Here is a 14,491-nt window from a genome sequence, read left to right as displayed (position 1 = left end):
TTTGATTAAAAAGAAACAAATAAAATAATCACAATACTGAACTTGCATAAACAATCAATGTCCATCTTTAAAACTTTTATTCTCCACCCAGTTACATTCATGAGACATTATCCTTGTATGGAGCCTACAAACAAGAACGTCTATAAATATGCCTGCCAGGATTAAAGCTAAAGGTGAGCAGTAACTATTTCAGCAAGATCTTGGTTACAAATTAACTTTGCTAATGCTCAGTGCACAAGGGCTTGTCCCACATGTTGTTTCAGGAAGTGGATCCTGTTGCTGTTCTGTGGAGACATGCAGTGTCATTCCTTTACATTTTTTAGATCAATAACATTGCAGGGACTGCTATAACTAAGGGTTGCATGCAGAGAATGGAGGGTTGTTGGTAGAAGGTGAATGGGAAACAAATTGCATAATCTGATACTTGAAAATGTCTGAAATCCCAGGAAGGCCAGCATTTATTTACATTTTTCTTTTAAACATTTTAGAATATGTTTGAAGTCCATTTAGCTAGAATAGTTTAGATAAGTTAGTAACAGTACAATTATATGAGTCAAGATAGTCTAAGAGTAGAAACCAGATGGGTTTTCTAGGAAGAGATGCTACATTTTATTAGAGGAGCTAATATAGTTGTGAAAAGCATACAAGCTTTTGGGCTCACTAGCCTTTGATGCCATGCATAGATTTCAAATAAGTTTTCACAGGTCTTTGGCATTGATATGAGTAGGACTTGTTTAATTTGACATGTTGCTCTAAGTGAATTATGATACTTTTTTCTTTCACATTAGATCCGAAAAGACAATTACATATGTATTGGCATTCTCTTTGCCAATTCACGGAAGCCTGTGAGCATATATATCAAGCCAGCCAACAGTGTATCATGTGTATGATCTTCTATAGAAATCTGCTAATTATAATCCCATTTCATATGAAGGCTATTTGGTATGAAGTCTATTAGGGCTATGAAATGGCACCCTCATGAAGGCAGCTAAATTGTAGCAGACTGGTACTTTTTTCTGTGAACATAGCTACAGGTAAAAATCTGTGTTTATGTGTGCAGACACTGGCTCCCCCCAAACACCCCCATGATATATATGTATTTGGTAGGGAAGGAATAGGTTGGGATAAGAGGACCGATTCTCACACGTGAAGTCAATGTATTTTTATGGTTCTTATTACAGACTTAAGGGGTAAGAATCATCCCATACACAATGAACAGGCTGTTATGCTGCTTCATTACCACTATATCCAAAAGATATAACTAACCAAAAGGAATATGAATGGGTTTTTAGTCTACCAAGGACTTCTAGACATGTATTGACAGAGGAAAATACAGCTGTTGTGTAAATTCTGCAATGCCAGAAAATATACTACTGAAAACATTTTGAATATGTAAATATACATATATATGTTACAGATTAAAGTTTTCATCTCTGAGTGTTTGGGAATTTGCCCATTCTGTAACAACGATCTCTCTTCAGGACCGCTTTTCAGGCAACTGTACGTGCAAGCAGCAGAGACAACAGCTGAGAGGCATTTAACAACTATCTTGTAACGTTCAGTGAGATACACCTGTGCACTGCAAAGTTCTCTGCATGGCCTCTGCCGGGTAAATACTTGCAATACATGAATTCTAAGATAATCCATATGAGGCAACATCCTTGAACTGTAGTTTACTTTCATTGAAATAAATGGAAATAGTCTTGGTGATGGTGTTAGCATGTGAATCGGTGCTTGCCGAAGGAGGTCCATAATAACTGCTATAATTAACCAATTATAAAATTAGCATGTTAAAAGAAGAGAAAATGTGATGTTAATATTTAAACCCGTCAGATATTCACAGTTAAATGTCCATCTCTGCACTTTCCTGAAATAGACATCAGTAGCTAAATAGCAGCACCATTTTTCATTCAGTGAAAACTGTATTTCAACACAACACTAATATAAAGTACAAACTGGAGATTTAATTAAGCAAAAGAACAATCATGACTAGTCTAACTTGCAACATTTGGCATTTAAAAATCATTAGTAACTCATCAGTGGTGGCAGTAGGAAAAATAATAACATGGTCAAAACAGTTTAGAGGCTTTTTGATCTTAATTTCTGCTTTAAAATTAATTTGACAATGTCTCCAAAAATTGTCTCAGCCCCCAATGTTACAAATATTACTGCTGCTCCCATCGAGCAGAAATGCGTAGAGGAGTATTTTTATAGTAGCTAAACTAGGTGGTGTTTTCCCATTGTAGAGTCTCACCTGTAAAACAAAAAAGAAAAGAGGTATAGAGAAAAAATGCCCATCTTGGACTGCAGTTAATGCCCGGGAGATAGTTCTTTGAGCAGTTTTCAAGGTAGAAAATACAGGGCTTTATATCTCTATTTTGCAAAACATTCTAGGTACACCCTTTCTCAAAAACAAAAATTATTTTACTGGGACCCACCTTTGCAAACCATATGCAGAATAAGACCTAAAATGCAAAGTACTTTCTGCCTGTAATATCCCTTAAAAATTCCTGTATACTACTACACTTTTATTACACATGAACGCTGGCACTGGTAGCTCAGTACATACACGGCGACGTGCACGAAAGGCAATTAATTAGAAGCCGGTGAAGACTTTTGTGCATTTCAAAGCTAAGTCACAGATTGTGTTTTGGCAACTGTACGTGTATATTCTTCAGATTCCCAGCGGGACCCGCTCCGAGAGCACAGACCCCCATAACCGCCCCCCCCCCCCCCTACGCCGGCCGAGGGGCCGCGGGCGGCCGCGCAGCGGGAGCGCGCATTGTCCGCGCCCAGCGCCGGACGGGATCCCGCAAAACTGAAAGCAGGTAGAGGCACTTCCTGCAGGCAGAATTAAAGAGAGAGAAAAGGGAGTTTTCCTCTGATCTCCCTCAAAAACCAATCAGGCCAGATCAGCCAGGCGTTGATTCTCCCCCTGTCCCTCCTACACCTTTTCCAAAGGCCCAATGGCCTTGTCCCTCTGGGAGATTGACTAGAGTCACATGAGCTGCACCAAGGGCAGGTAACTCTGGAGAGGGGAAGGGGGAAGAAAAAAAAAAAAAAAAAAAAGCGAAAAAAAAAAAAAAGCCCAAGCCCAGGCTGGGCTTCTGCCATGATGTCAGAGGGAAAGAAACCCACAGCTTGCTAATTTCACCTCCCAATCAGCCCCGGGAAGAAGGAGATCACCGGGAACAGGTAGAGATGCGAGCTTTCTCCATTTTTTTTGTCTCAAACACCCTACCTCCTAAATAGCTCTCTCTCTCCTCATGATATTGTGACTCCTCGTTCGCTCCTTTCCTCTTTGATCACTCGGAGGTAGGGGGTGAGCCTTGTGGGATTTTTTTTTTGTTCTTTTTTTTTGTTTGTTTGTGTGTCTTTTTCTTTTTTTTTCTCTCTTTTTTTTGACCTCTGCTTTTAATTGTAGTTGTTTCCCCCTGTGGTCATGACGGCTTCGCACAGTGACTCTTTGGTGGTGTTGTTTGGGGCAACAGCTGGTGCATATGGGGCTAAACTGGGTTCGGATGAGAGGGAACTAATTCTCTTGGTGTGGCAAGTTGTGGATCTACCCAGCAAGAAGGTATGGCTTCGACACCCGGTCCGAGGGCGCGTTCCCCGGGCGCAGGGCGAGCAGGCTCGCCCGGCCGCTCGCCGCCTCCCCGGAGCCGTTTGTTCATTTCACAAATACACCGAGGGGAGGGAGCGGGGCCCCCGTGCCCGGGGGTCATTCACTCTTCGGGTTAGGCACTCCAGAAGGTCCTTTTTGTTCCGTTTTAAGGGAAGAAGTAACTTAGAAAGAAAGTTTGGCCGCTTCCACCCCCCTGCCCCGTCCCCCTTAAAGCATCTGTAGCTTCAAATTCGAAGACGTCTACGGACTTGTGGAGCTTTAACAGAAAGAGCTGCCCTCAGTAGGCTCCAAACGTGCATGCTTTCATGGGAGCTGTCTCAGGGTAACCTGGACCCTTTGCGGCCTGCTGCAGGAGCCTTTTTTTTTTTTTTTTAAACCAACGTTTGGATGACCTTTAAGAGAATATTGACTTCCTTTAATTTTTAGGCTAATCTGAAAATATGCTCTAATTTTTTTTTTTTTTCCCAAAAGCTCTATCATAAACAAGAACCCCCTAGAGGTGAAGGGCTTTGATGAAACAAACATGACTATCAATTTCATTAATTGATTCAGGAAACTGCCTTAATATTATGTGATCTTCCCTTTGCAATGAATAACTCCCACAAAAATCAGTGCTAACTGCAAAAAGCGTTACATGAAAACTGGCTCCGATTCCCCGAAGCGGAGAGCATGGCTCTCCTGGGTGGGAGGGAAAGAAACCGAGGCAAAAGGTTTCGATTTGTGAAATTGACAAATGCTTTTTCTCATTGCGATTGTTATCGGGAACACAATACTGCACCTTTCTGATTTTTCTGCAGTCTGAACGCATTGTTAAAAAGAGCTAATTCGATTGTTCCTCACTTCTGTCCATAATTTCTTACATGTTTTTAGGTAGGGACACTACACAAATCCCTGGTGAAAGCAGACAACTTGGACTTAAGTGACCAGTGTCGTGAAGTGAGTGGCTTAACACCAGAGGGATTGGGCAAAGCTGAACCACTGGACCGGGTTCTTCAACAGGTGAGGTGCTGCTCCTGGGAGCAGGGGCTATTCAGAGTGAAGCCTGGGCACAAGATTCAAATGATTTGATAAAAGAAATAGACTTCAATTTTGTCTTTCACTTTGAAATCACTAGCAAGTTTTTGAGCTTATTTTAAAGCTAACCCAAAAGAGACCTGAACCATTTGAAATGGGAACCCCATAACTGTGAAACAGTTATGTACAATACCAGAGTATCTGAGCTGATGCTCTAGTCCTTGGGAGATCTGGCTTCTGATTATTTTGATGAGTCTACTTTTATTCCAAATTCTCTTGCTCAAGCCTTAAAAGACTAGGCTGATAAGAGCACTACTTAATTTAGCAGTGCTAATCAAACTTTAAAAATTCAGGTGGTATGTTTTAATCTACAGGTTCACTGCTATAATGTGTATTAAAAAACTTGACATTTCTCATTTGTTATTCTTAAAGTTAGTTGAAATCTTCAAAACTATACTTTCTTAAAACATCAGCAGTGCTTGTTGTGTATCACTCTTTTCCAGGTGAGCTTAATTTAATTAGTTTAGTGGATTATAAAGTGATTGGTTTTTATTCTACAATTTCTGTATATTGCTCTTTGGCTCACTTAATATCACACTAAGACAGTGAATCTGTAAAATTGTATGATCCTTGCGGTTCAAGAGGCCCTAAGTTACCTAAAAAAATTTAATGCAAGTAGTGTATACATATGCAGTTCCTGAAAGTTTGCTTGCTTTCACTGTCTTTTCTATACATGAAATGTGCTTGAATGGAAAAATACAATAGTGCATTTTTGTGTAACATATAAAACTGGCTTTCCACACCTTGTCTGAATCATTCGTAGGTGTGTTTCAGCAAGAAACTTGCTTAGGCAGTAGAACAGGTTCATGTTGCTGTAACTTCTGGTGACACGGATAACTTGGCAGACTAGGTCCTAACCCTCTTTGATACTGAGTGGTTAACGCTTCACTCTGGAGAGAGTATCTTTGAAAATAGAAATGTGTAACTTTCATGTGTCTTAAAATCTGTTAACATTAGGTGCAGATGGTATTTATTCTACTTGCACTAGTTTTGCTAGAGTCCAAGACCAAGAGGTGATTTTTTTCTTTTTTTTTTTTTTTTTAAAGCTTCAAAATAATGCCTGAGAAAATGTGCAGCTGCAGGTTTGATCTTGTCCCAGATCTTGCACTAAAGACATCTGGAACAGCTTAGCCTAGTACACTCTGTTTACCTTTATAACAGACACACTTTAATTATACTCAATACTTTATGAGAGATTGTATCTTATTGCCGTAAATTGCACTGTAGGTGGGTCTGCTTTAGCAAATAAAAGGAAATACTACCTTTGTGTGTAGGTGGGTAGAGACTTGAAAAACAACAATTTTTTTCCTTTTTGTTTGGCCCATCTATGCAACTAAATAATGATTTTTGCCATTAATTGTTGGATGCCAGTTCTTCTGGAATGGGTCTTCTGGAACGCACTTTACCTAAGCTAGTCTCCCTTCCCCTCCATATGTCCTAACTCTCTGGGAGTTAGGGGAGAATTAGTTCATCCTCCCACTTGCAATGGTGGCAAAAAGCAAAATTCCATATTCTTTAATAGCAGATCCTTTTCTACATTTTTGAAGACAAGTCCATTAGATATTTTAATTGCATCATGTATTTTAAGGATGAGTCAGGTATTTGTCAACACATGCAGATTTATTCCCCCGTCCCCCCCCCAGTTAAGTGTTTTGATTAGCAAAAGCACAGGTGGGTGAAGTGGTTATTTGAAAAGGAGGAGGAAAAGGAAGTAGACTTGTACCTTGATTTGAGATAATGTTATAGAGTATGTGAAATTAGCTTTCCACACCCTGCTTGGATTGTGGTAGAAAATTTGATGATGCGGCTGAAAATCACTCACTTTAGCACACATCTCAATCATGTAAATGAAAGTTTTAGTGCCTACTTCTGGCTTTTGCCTTGGGTTCCCAGTCTCTACATGTAAAGGGAAGTGAGAATCACTAAGCACAAATCCATTGTAACTTTTATCTGTGCTTCAGAGATCTCTGCCAACCTCAACCATTCTGTGATTCTGATTCTGTGATTTATAACTGGTAAACAGTAGATCAGCTGCTGTAGGTCTGGACTTTTTCCACTGACCACAGAAAGTCTCCTTCTGTTACTATTTAGTTCACTTTCCAGCAATGATAGGGTCTACCAAAAGCCTATAATCTCTGGTTAAGTCTTTACTCCACTTGTAACAAGGCACTTCAACAAATGATGCATCATGTTAATTTTACTTCATATTCTTACAGTATTACATCACATGACTTACTACTTGGGTTTGTTTTAAGAAATATTCTAAAATAGGGTTTCCCACCGATATATTTTTGCTGTGTAATCTTACAAAGTGAAGTTCTGAAGCACAGTGCCGCCAAATAACCAAGCTGTTTGCTGCGGTGTATGTTCTATACATCTTGCTGCAAGTTTTTAAATACTGTACTTGTCCAGGGTAACAAGCATTTGATTCCACAGATGCTAGTGCATTTATGGGATCCGGCTATATTTTCTGATAGGTGATGTGCAATGTTTTGATAGCTATGTTTTGGGTGGGGAGGGGAGATCCTGGTAATGTACAAATACTAGGGAAATAGTTACCTGAAGTCATAAAATGTGTGCCCTTTGGAAGCAGTCTGCTTGATGTATTTAGTTCGAAACGGCATTAATAACTTATCTCTGTTGTTGGACCAGTAATGGTGAACTTACAACTGCTGACAGAGATGTGGTGTTGTAGTTGCAGAATGCTACCAAGTAGAAAAATGTGAGGATTTTTTTAACAAGTAAGTAGGAGATCTCTTCTTCAAGTGTGTATCTGGAACTGGCTTGAGCCTGTGATGTAAGCTGCTAAACATGTATTACCTACACTACTTACTAAAGGAAACAGTGTCCTACGTTTCTTTCTGCATTGCTAGGATATTCTTGCTAGGTTCCATTGTTCAGATCGTCAAGTCACAGGACTGGCTTATTTAGCATGTTATTTATATTTTTCTAAATAACTGCTTGAGCTTTATGGTTTCTCAGTTTCCAAGCTTTTAAGGGAGAAAATTATTTTCAGGTTGCTCTCTGAAACCTTGCAGGAATGGTAGCTTGCTTTTAAACAGCAAAACCAAAATGAACTTTACCTTTCTCTCAGCCCCATTACTCTGTCATCAAAAAGCTGATGTCTTCATGTACTTCTCTGATTCTAGCCATAGGGGTTCTAAGTTAAAGATCGAATACTAAGTTGAAAGTGTTGTGGATTTCTTAATCCTTCCCATACAGAAAACCTGGCTGAATCAGCATGACTTGCCTTAAGACATGTTACTTTCCTTTTGCAAGGCAATATTTGCATGTCTCCCTGACAAAGGATAAGTCTAAGAAGAGCTAATAATTTTGGAGAGCTGTCTGCAGTATTTAGCTGTAATTACCATCTTACTTTGAATGATATACATAAAAAGGGACAGGTTCTCATGAGAGCTGGGTCTGCTTTTGGACCTATTGAAAGCATCCAAATTTCATCTATGGATTGACATTTAAGTAATAAAAAAATGTTTGGAAGACTGTCTTAGTCTTGCTGCTCTTTCATTGCATTGTACATTGGATCCAATCCATCAATGAGAGATTCGATTCATATTCTTAAACATAGAAAGACAAAGCTGGGCCTTTTTTCCCTTGCTCTCCTAAACTATGCACAGATTGAAAATACTGAGGGGTTGCCACTTCATCAGGTGGTAGCAAATTACCAGTTCTCTAAAGCATGTTTGGATGCCAATTGATCATCCGGCTGAGGTACAGGTGCAATTTATTTTCTCACATATCAACAAATTCAGCAAGAAACAAGCTGGTTAGATGAGCATTTGGAAACAAATGGGATGGGGGGAGAGGCGTAAGAACCAGTGAATTCCTCTAACCTGATAAACCGGTTACAGCTTTTTTTTTTTTTTTTTTTTTTTAAGAGAAACTTGTTCTGCAGCCTCCTTTTCATGAAGTGCTAGCAGAAAGTTTTCTTGGCTCACTTGCCAGCTGTCACACCTTCATTTTGGATAAATGATTTTTTTGAATATTTTTTTAATACACCTCTGAACCTTCAGACTGCAGAAAAAAGCCTGAAAATGCAGGATGACTTTTTTTTTTTTTTGAGTCTCATGGTTCATCTTCCAACTTCAGATTATTTGGTGACTGCATCACCTCAATAAAATTCCTAATAGTGTCTGTATTTTGGACTATTTGCTGGGTCTGAGTTCTGAAGTTTTGGAGCAGGTGTTTGGCAAACCTTTCACAAGTGTTACTGAGCAGGCTGTTCTCTCCACAACAAATAGTTAGGGTGTAGTTTCACAAGATTTGGCTTCAGCAGTGAAGCCAGCTTCTCTCTTGCCCCTGCACCATACTTTGCTATCTTTTTGTCGTGTCAGTAAAACTCTTTGTGAAGCTGTGCTGTAAACAAGATCACTGAAATGAGCAGGTAGGGTGGGAACTTCTAAGCTGCTTTGCTGTCCAAGCTCACGTCCCATGAAACTACACCCTTTGGTTGTATTTTCGTGATCCAACATGTTTGATGGTGATACCAGCTTAATGTATTTCTGCCCCCGCATCAAGTTCTCAAGCTGCAGTTGTATGAAAACTTTTTAGTGGCACCTTTCACTTAGGTGCTGCTACATGGACCTCCCTCACTTGCATTTTGCCAATACAAAAGTTTTTGGGGCTGCATATTAAACTGGAGCAGGGCACTGTTCTGAGTTAAAAACAGTTCTGGTTTGGAGCGGTTCTGTCTGATGTACAGTGTGGCAGATTAGGTAGTTCTTCTGAGGGCAGCCATAGCACCAAGATGTGGACAAGCAGTGTTGGTGAAAGGAGAGAAAGGTTTTAAGACAGGTTGGCCACCAAGCAGTTTGTATTGTGAAACTCTGGCCTTGGTTTGGTATCAGCAGTGAGCGATGAGGGCTTCCTGACAGACATAAGGTGGCCTTCAGGTTGTCAGGGCAGGTAAGTGATAAACTCCTGCTCTTACAGGAGGGCTGAGTGTACTGTGTGCATGTAGACTTATGTGGGGTTCTTGGTATATATTAGCATGTAATAGCTCCCTATTTCCATTGATAAACTTAGATGAGCATTGGTTAAATTATGTTCGATACCTAATACTGGAATATTGTCAGTCTTTATTGCGGGGAAGTGAGGATGTACTAATGCTTCCTGTAGCTGCAGGCTGTTACAGCGTGGAATTTTTTTTCTTTAGCAATGAAAATGGATGGCTAACTCTTGTTTCAGAACCCTAGTTGTAATTCTGTTGTTGATGGTATAGATAAACGATTTTTCCCTTTACAAATCCCGTGCTACCCAGCTCCCACTACATTCTTACTGAAACACTCAAATCTGTTCTCTCAAACACAGAGAAGAGTTAATAGCAGAAACGGTTCCTCTGTTATGTATATAACATATTCATATACATGAATATACATATGTAGATCATGTGACTGCATTTGTTATTGGCAGCATTTATGTTCTGTTAGGTTTTGTGGAAAAGCAATAACCTGACCTTCTCTGAAGGCTGCAATACTTTCATCTGAATTCCTCCAGTATTCCCTTAAACGTTGCTTTGTTCCTATATTTTCATGCATTTCGCTTCAGAATGAGCAGAGAATTAGGTAAGGGAATTTGTCTAAAGCTGCATATTCTTTTCTTTGCAAGCATAAAAATGTGGTAGTCTTGGCTAGCTGGGCTATCTTATCTTAAAATTAGAAGTGCCAATATTCATTAGAAGTGAATAATTTGCTCCAGTGGTTTGAGGATGAGCCTGAGTAGACTTTTTATGATAGCAGATGGTGCTGCTTGTTCTGATGAAGTTAAACAGTAACATTAAATCTCTTACTAAGTCTGGGTGGATTAGCATATATAGAAAAATAAACTTTACTCTGACCTGTCCAGAATAGCTTGAAAAGTCTGTCTTCACACAGCGTGGTGTTGTACAGTAGTTGAAAACTGTGTCTGTCACTAGCACATTTGGATGTTCTCGCAGCTATAATATGATATCTGAATACTTGAATTTCTCTTGAAATTGTACTTGCAGCTTTTTTTAAAGTAATTGGAAGATAGTAAAACACAGGGTAGAAGCCTTTTAATACAGATGGCTAGATTACATGATCCTGAAAGACTTTGAACTTCTTTCCTCTAACTTGCTGTAAGGAGCTACTGAAAAAGTCACTGGAAATGTGTCAATGAACTATTGTCAGGGTTTTCAGAAGTGACTTGAGGAATAAAGGATTTGTATTCTACCATTTCGACAAGTATACATGCAGTGCTTCTACCAGTTCTTACATGTTAACATGGAAGCAGCTTAGAAAACTTTGTGTGGATACTCTGGATTGTCTGCAAAGCTCTACTGTTTCCCTGTTCCTCTGGTAGCATTTTATCTGGTTCTTGTCACAGCTTTTGAAACGGTTGCACGGTTCTTGCATCTGTGTGTTGGTTTACCTGGATCTTTTTTTTCCTTTTTAAAAAACCCCACCCTTAAGTTATATGCAGAAGGTCTTGGGTAGCTAAGTGCTGCCAAATGAGGGCAACATCTCTGTCAACATGTTGCAGCGCTTCTTTGCTGAACAGTTAGGTTTGAGTGACGCATAGATGCTGAAATTGATATTGCTAGCAAAGCAGTGTTGTGGCCAAAACTAAAAATGCTGATTGGAGATTAATTTTTTTTCTTTTTTTTTTTTTTTTTTTTTAGCAAAGTAATGTCAGCCCTGTTCTGTTTCATAATTTCTGTGGTTAAAATTGGAACTTTTATGTCTCCTAATTAGAAACATGAATGGTAATTCTCCCTCTTCCTCACATTCGTGTCTTTGCCATCTCCTGTCTGCTCTGGGAAAGCTTTTATTTTCTTCATAATAGTTGCTGCTTTGCATAAAAACTGCAGAGATACCACGTTGTTTTCCTTCATGATCAATCTCTGTTAGCTACAACCTGATTTCAAGAAAGGAGGAAAATATTGGTACTCTGAAAGGCAACTTCATGTGTGTGTCCTAAGAAGGTACTGAATCAGAAGTCATGTTTTCTCTACAAACCATTTTTTAGTTCTTTGCTCTGATAAATCTGTGTTGATGTTCTTTAAACTGTTCACAACTTACTCCAGTATACTTCTATACAATAGCCCCTGTTCTTGCTTTGTTTATAAACAGCTGCTTTACTAATCTGTCCCTCATTCATTAAATCCACCTGCTGTTAAGGTAGATGTGAGTTATAAGATAAATATTATGCAAAAGTTATTGGAAATTGAAATTTAAATGCTCACCACCTGTGATGAGTGACAAAACAAAAACCCAAACCCTGCCACTTCTCCCAAACTTCTATTTAAAAATATTTTAGTTTTTCTTTCCCCCTGCTACCTTTCTGTGTAGAGCTGCAGTGGGCAGAGAGGGGCAAAAAGTGTTGAGAAATACATATTGTGTTAGCAGTAAAATATTGGAAAGAAACTTAGAGGTTAAGAAACAGTTGTATTCTCTTTTGCAAAAACTTGGCTCCTGTGATGATTTTGGACACCTGTTAGCTTAAAAGAAAAGGTTCTATTACTTTGGTGCAGTGTCTGAACTGTGTTATCATTCTTACTAAATTGAGATCAAAACTTAATTAGTGGTGTTTCCATTCTCTGGCTCTAGTTCTAGAGAAATTTAAGCATGTGCTTTAACATTGTAATGAATTGTGTAGACGTTGGCAGTATGTGAAATTAAATGTCTTTACAGAAATTATGGCAGAACTACTTTCCTGATAAGTAATTATGTTGCAGTGAATTGCACTAAGAGTAAAGTAGAGCTATAGTATGCAACTTGGAAAATAAAAATGCAAAAATCACTGTGGAGGTTTTGCTTTGTAAGTAGACCTTATTGTAGCTGTGTACCTGAAAGCCTGAAAGTTAATTTAGGAGTCCTTTGCACCTGAAGAGAGACACAAAACAGTGTATAACACATCAAACCTCTTGAATCAAATAACTACAGGCTGGATCGATGGGCTGAGGCCAATCGTATGAAGTTCAACAAGGCCAAGTGCCTTGGGTCACAACAACCCCATGCAGCGCTCCAGGCTTGGGGAAGAGTGGCTGGAAAGCTGCCCGGCAGAGAAAGACCTGGGGGTGCTGGTTGATAGCCGGCTGAATATGAGCCAGCAGTGTGCCCAGGTGGCCAAGAAGGCCAATCGCATCCTGGCCTGTATCAGGAACAGTGTGGCCAGCAGGAACAGGGAGGTGATTGTTCCCCTGTATTCGGCACTGGTGAGGCCGCATCTCGAGTACTGTGTTCAGTTTTGGGCCCCTCACTACAGGAAAGACATTGAGCTGCTGGAGCGTGTCCAGAGAAGGGCAACCAAGTTGGTGAGGGGCCTTGAGCACAAGTCTTATGAGGAGCAGCTGAAGGATCTGGGGCTGTTCAGTTTAGAAAAGAGGAGGCTGAGGGGAGACCTTATCGCTCTCTACAACTACCTGAAAGGGGGTTGTAGTGAGGTGGGTGTTGGTCTCTTCTGTCAGGTGTCTGGAGATAGGACAAGAGGAAATGGCCTCAAGTTGAGGCAAGGGAGATTTAGGTTAGATATTAGGAAAAATTTTTTTACTGAGAGGGTTGTCAAACATTGGAATGGGCTGCCCAGGGAAGTGGTTGAGTCACCATCCCTGGAGGTATTCAAAAAGCGAGTGGACAGGGTACTCCAGGGCATGGTTTAGGGGGCATGGTTAATGGTTGGACTCGATGATCTTGAAGGTCTTTTCCAACCGAAATGATTCTATGATTCTATAACTATTGGATTAGAGGGGGATGCATGAGGTTGAGAACTGAAAAATACTTAGTGGTCACAAGAATATGACTATGACAGAGTTTTGGGGTTTGCTTGATTGATTACTCGAGTGTATTAGCCAGTGTTATTTCTGACAACAGAATTAACCTGTTACAGGATGAACTTCTGCTTATGTAAAGCATGTGAAATGTCACCATGTAAATATAAAGTGCAGGAGAAGAAAACTGCTGCTCTTGTGGTATGCTTAAAGAAACAAAAGAAAACATAAATCAACCCCCACTTCCTATAAACCTCAGACGCTGAGGATTGATCACAAGCTGTGTGACTTGCTCTGTATTCCAGACAACTCATATCAAGTTTTTCAGTCATAATGAACTCACTTTGGAAACAAGAAGCTACCTGAAAGAGAGGATGTAGTTCCATAAGAGGAAGCAACATCTCAATAATGTCACCATTATAATGTCACCATTAATGTCCTTGTTCTGTATTGGGAAGGTCTGAATCCCTTGGAAGGCCAAATGTAAATTCTGGTCTTATTTATGAACTGCTAAAATCTTAGAGCTAATAATTTCTTACTCTCATTTTTCCTTTTAGCAAACATAATCAATTCCTGATGCATGGGGTAGCTGCCCTAATCTGTGACTTTAAAATTTCAGAGATTAAAGGCAAGCTGACCTCGGGATCTACTTCTACGGAGGTATTCAAAAAGCGAGTGGACAGGGTACTCCAGGGCATGGTTTAGGGGGCATGGTTAATAGTTGGACTTGATGATCTTGAAGGTCTTTTCCAACCGAAATGATTCTATGATTCTATGATTCTCCTTTGTGTTTTTGTGAAAGCATGTTCAACAAGAAAGGGAAACTCCATTTCTGAAGCAGAGTAGAGCCAGTTTATAAAAGTTCGATTTTTTTTTTTTTTTTTTTTTTTTTTTGCTGATATTTGTAAGGGTTTGAGCAAGAATCACTTGGATTCTTATATAAGCAAAGATACTTCATGGATCTCAAGGCTGTTATTCAGGAAAGTCCATGCCTATGGTATTCTTACAGTATAAGTTTAAAGGAGAGGCAGGAGTATGAGAGAATC

General features: G+C 39.7%; 1 protein-coding gene across 5 annotated transcripts in view; it reads left to right on the top strand.

Annotated features, from left to right (window-relative positions):
- The first annotated feature begins 1,503 nt into the window (after positions 1-1,503).
- Positions 1,504-14,491, top strand: part of ESRP2 (epithelial splicing regulatory protein 2) — a 48,681-nt gene continuing 35,693 nt past the window's right edge. Inside the window, exons 1-3 of one of the 5 annotated variants that reach the window (XM_052797265.1) lie at positions 1,504-1,609; positions 3,425-3,577; positions 4,496-4,624. In XM_052797265.1, coding sequence (XP_052653225.1) covers positions 3,443-3,577; positions 4,496-4,624 — 264 coding nt within the window. In that variant the 5' untranslated portion in view covers positions 1,504-1,609; positions 3,425-3,442. Of the gene's footprint in view, positions 1,610-2,811; positions 3,196-3,424; positions 3,578-4,495; positions 4,625-14,491 lie in introns of those variants that run through there. The other 4 variants (XM_052797266.1, XM_052797268.1, XM_052797264.1 and 1 more) reach the window with 4 other exon arrangements.

Source organism: Harpia harpyja, chromosome 9 (assembly GCF_026419915.1).
Source record: "Harpia harpyja isolate bHarHar1 chromosome 9, bHarHar1 primary haplotype, whole genome shotgun sequence".
Classification (NCBI taxonomy): domain Eukaryota; kingdom Metazoa; phylum Chordata; class Aves; order Accipitriformes; family Accipitridae; genus Harpia; species Harpia harpyja.
This window is presented reverse-complemented; position numbering and strand designations above follow the sequence as displayed.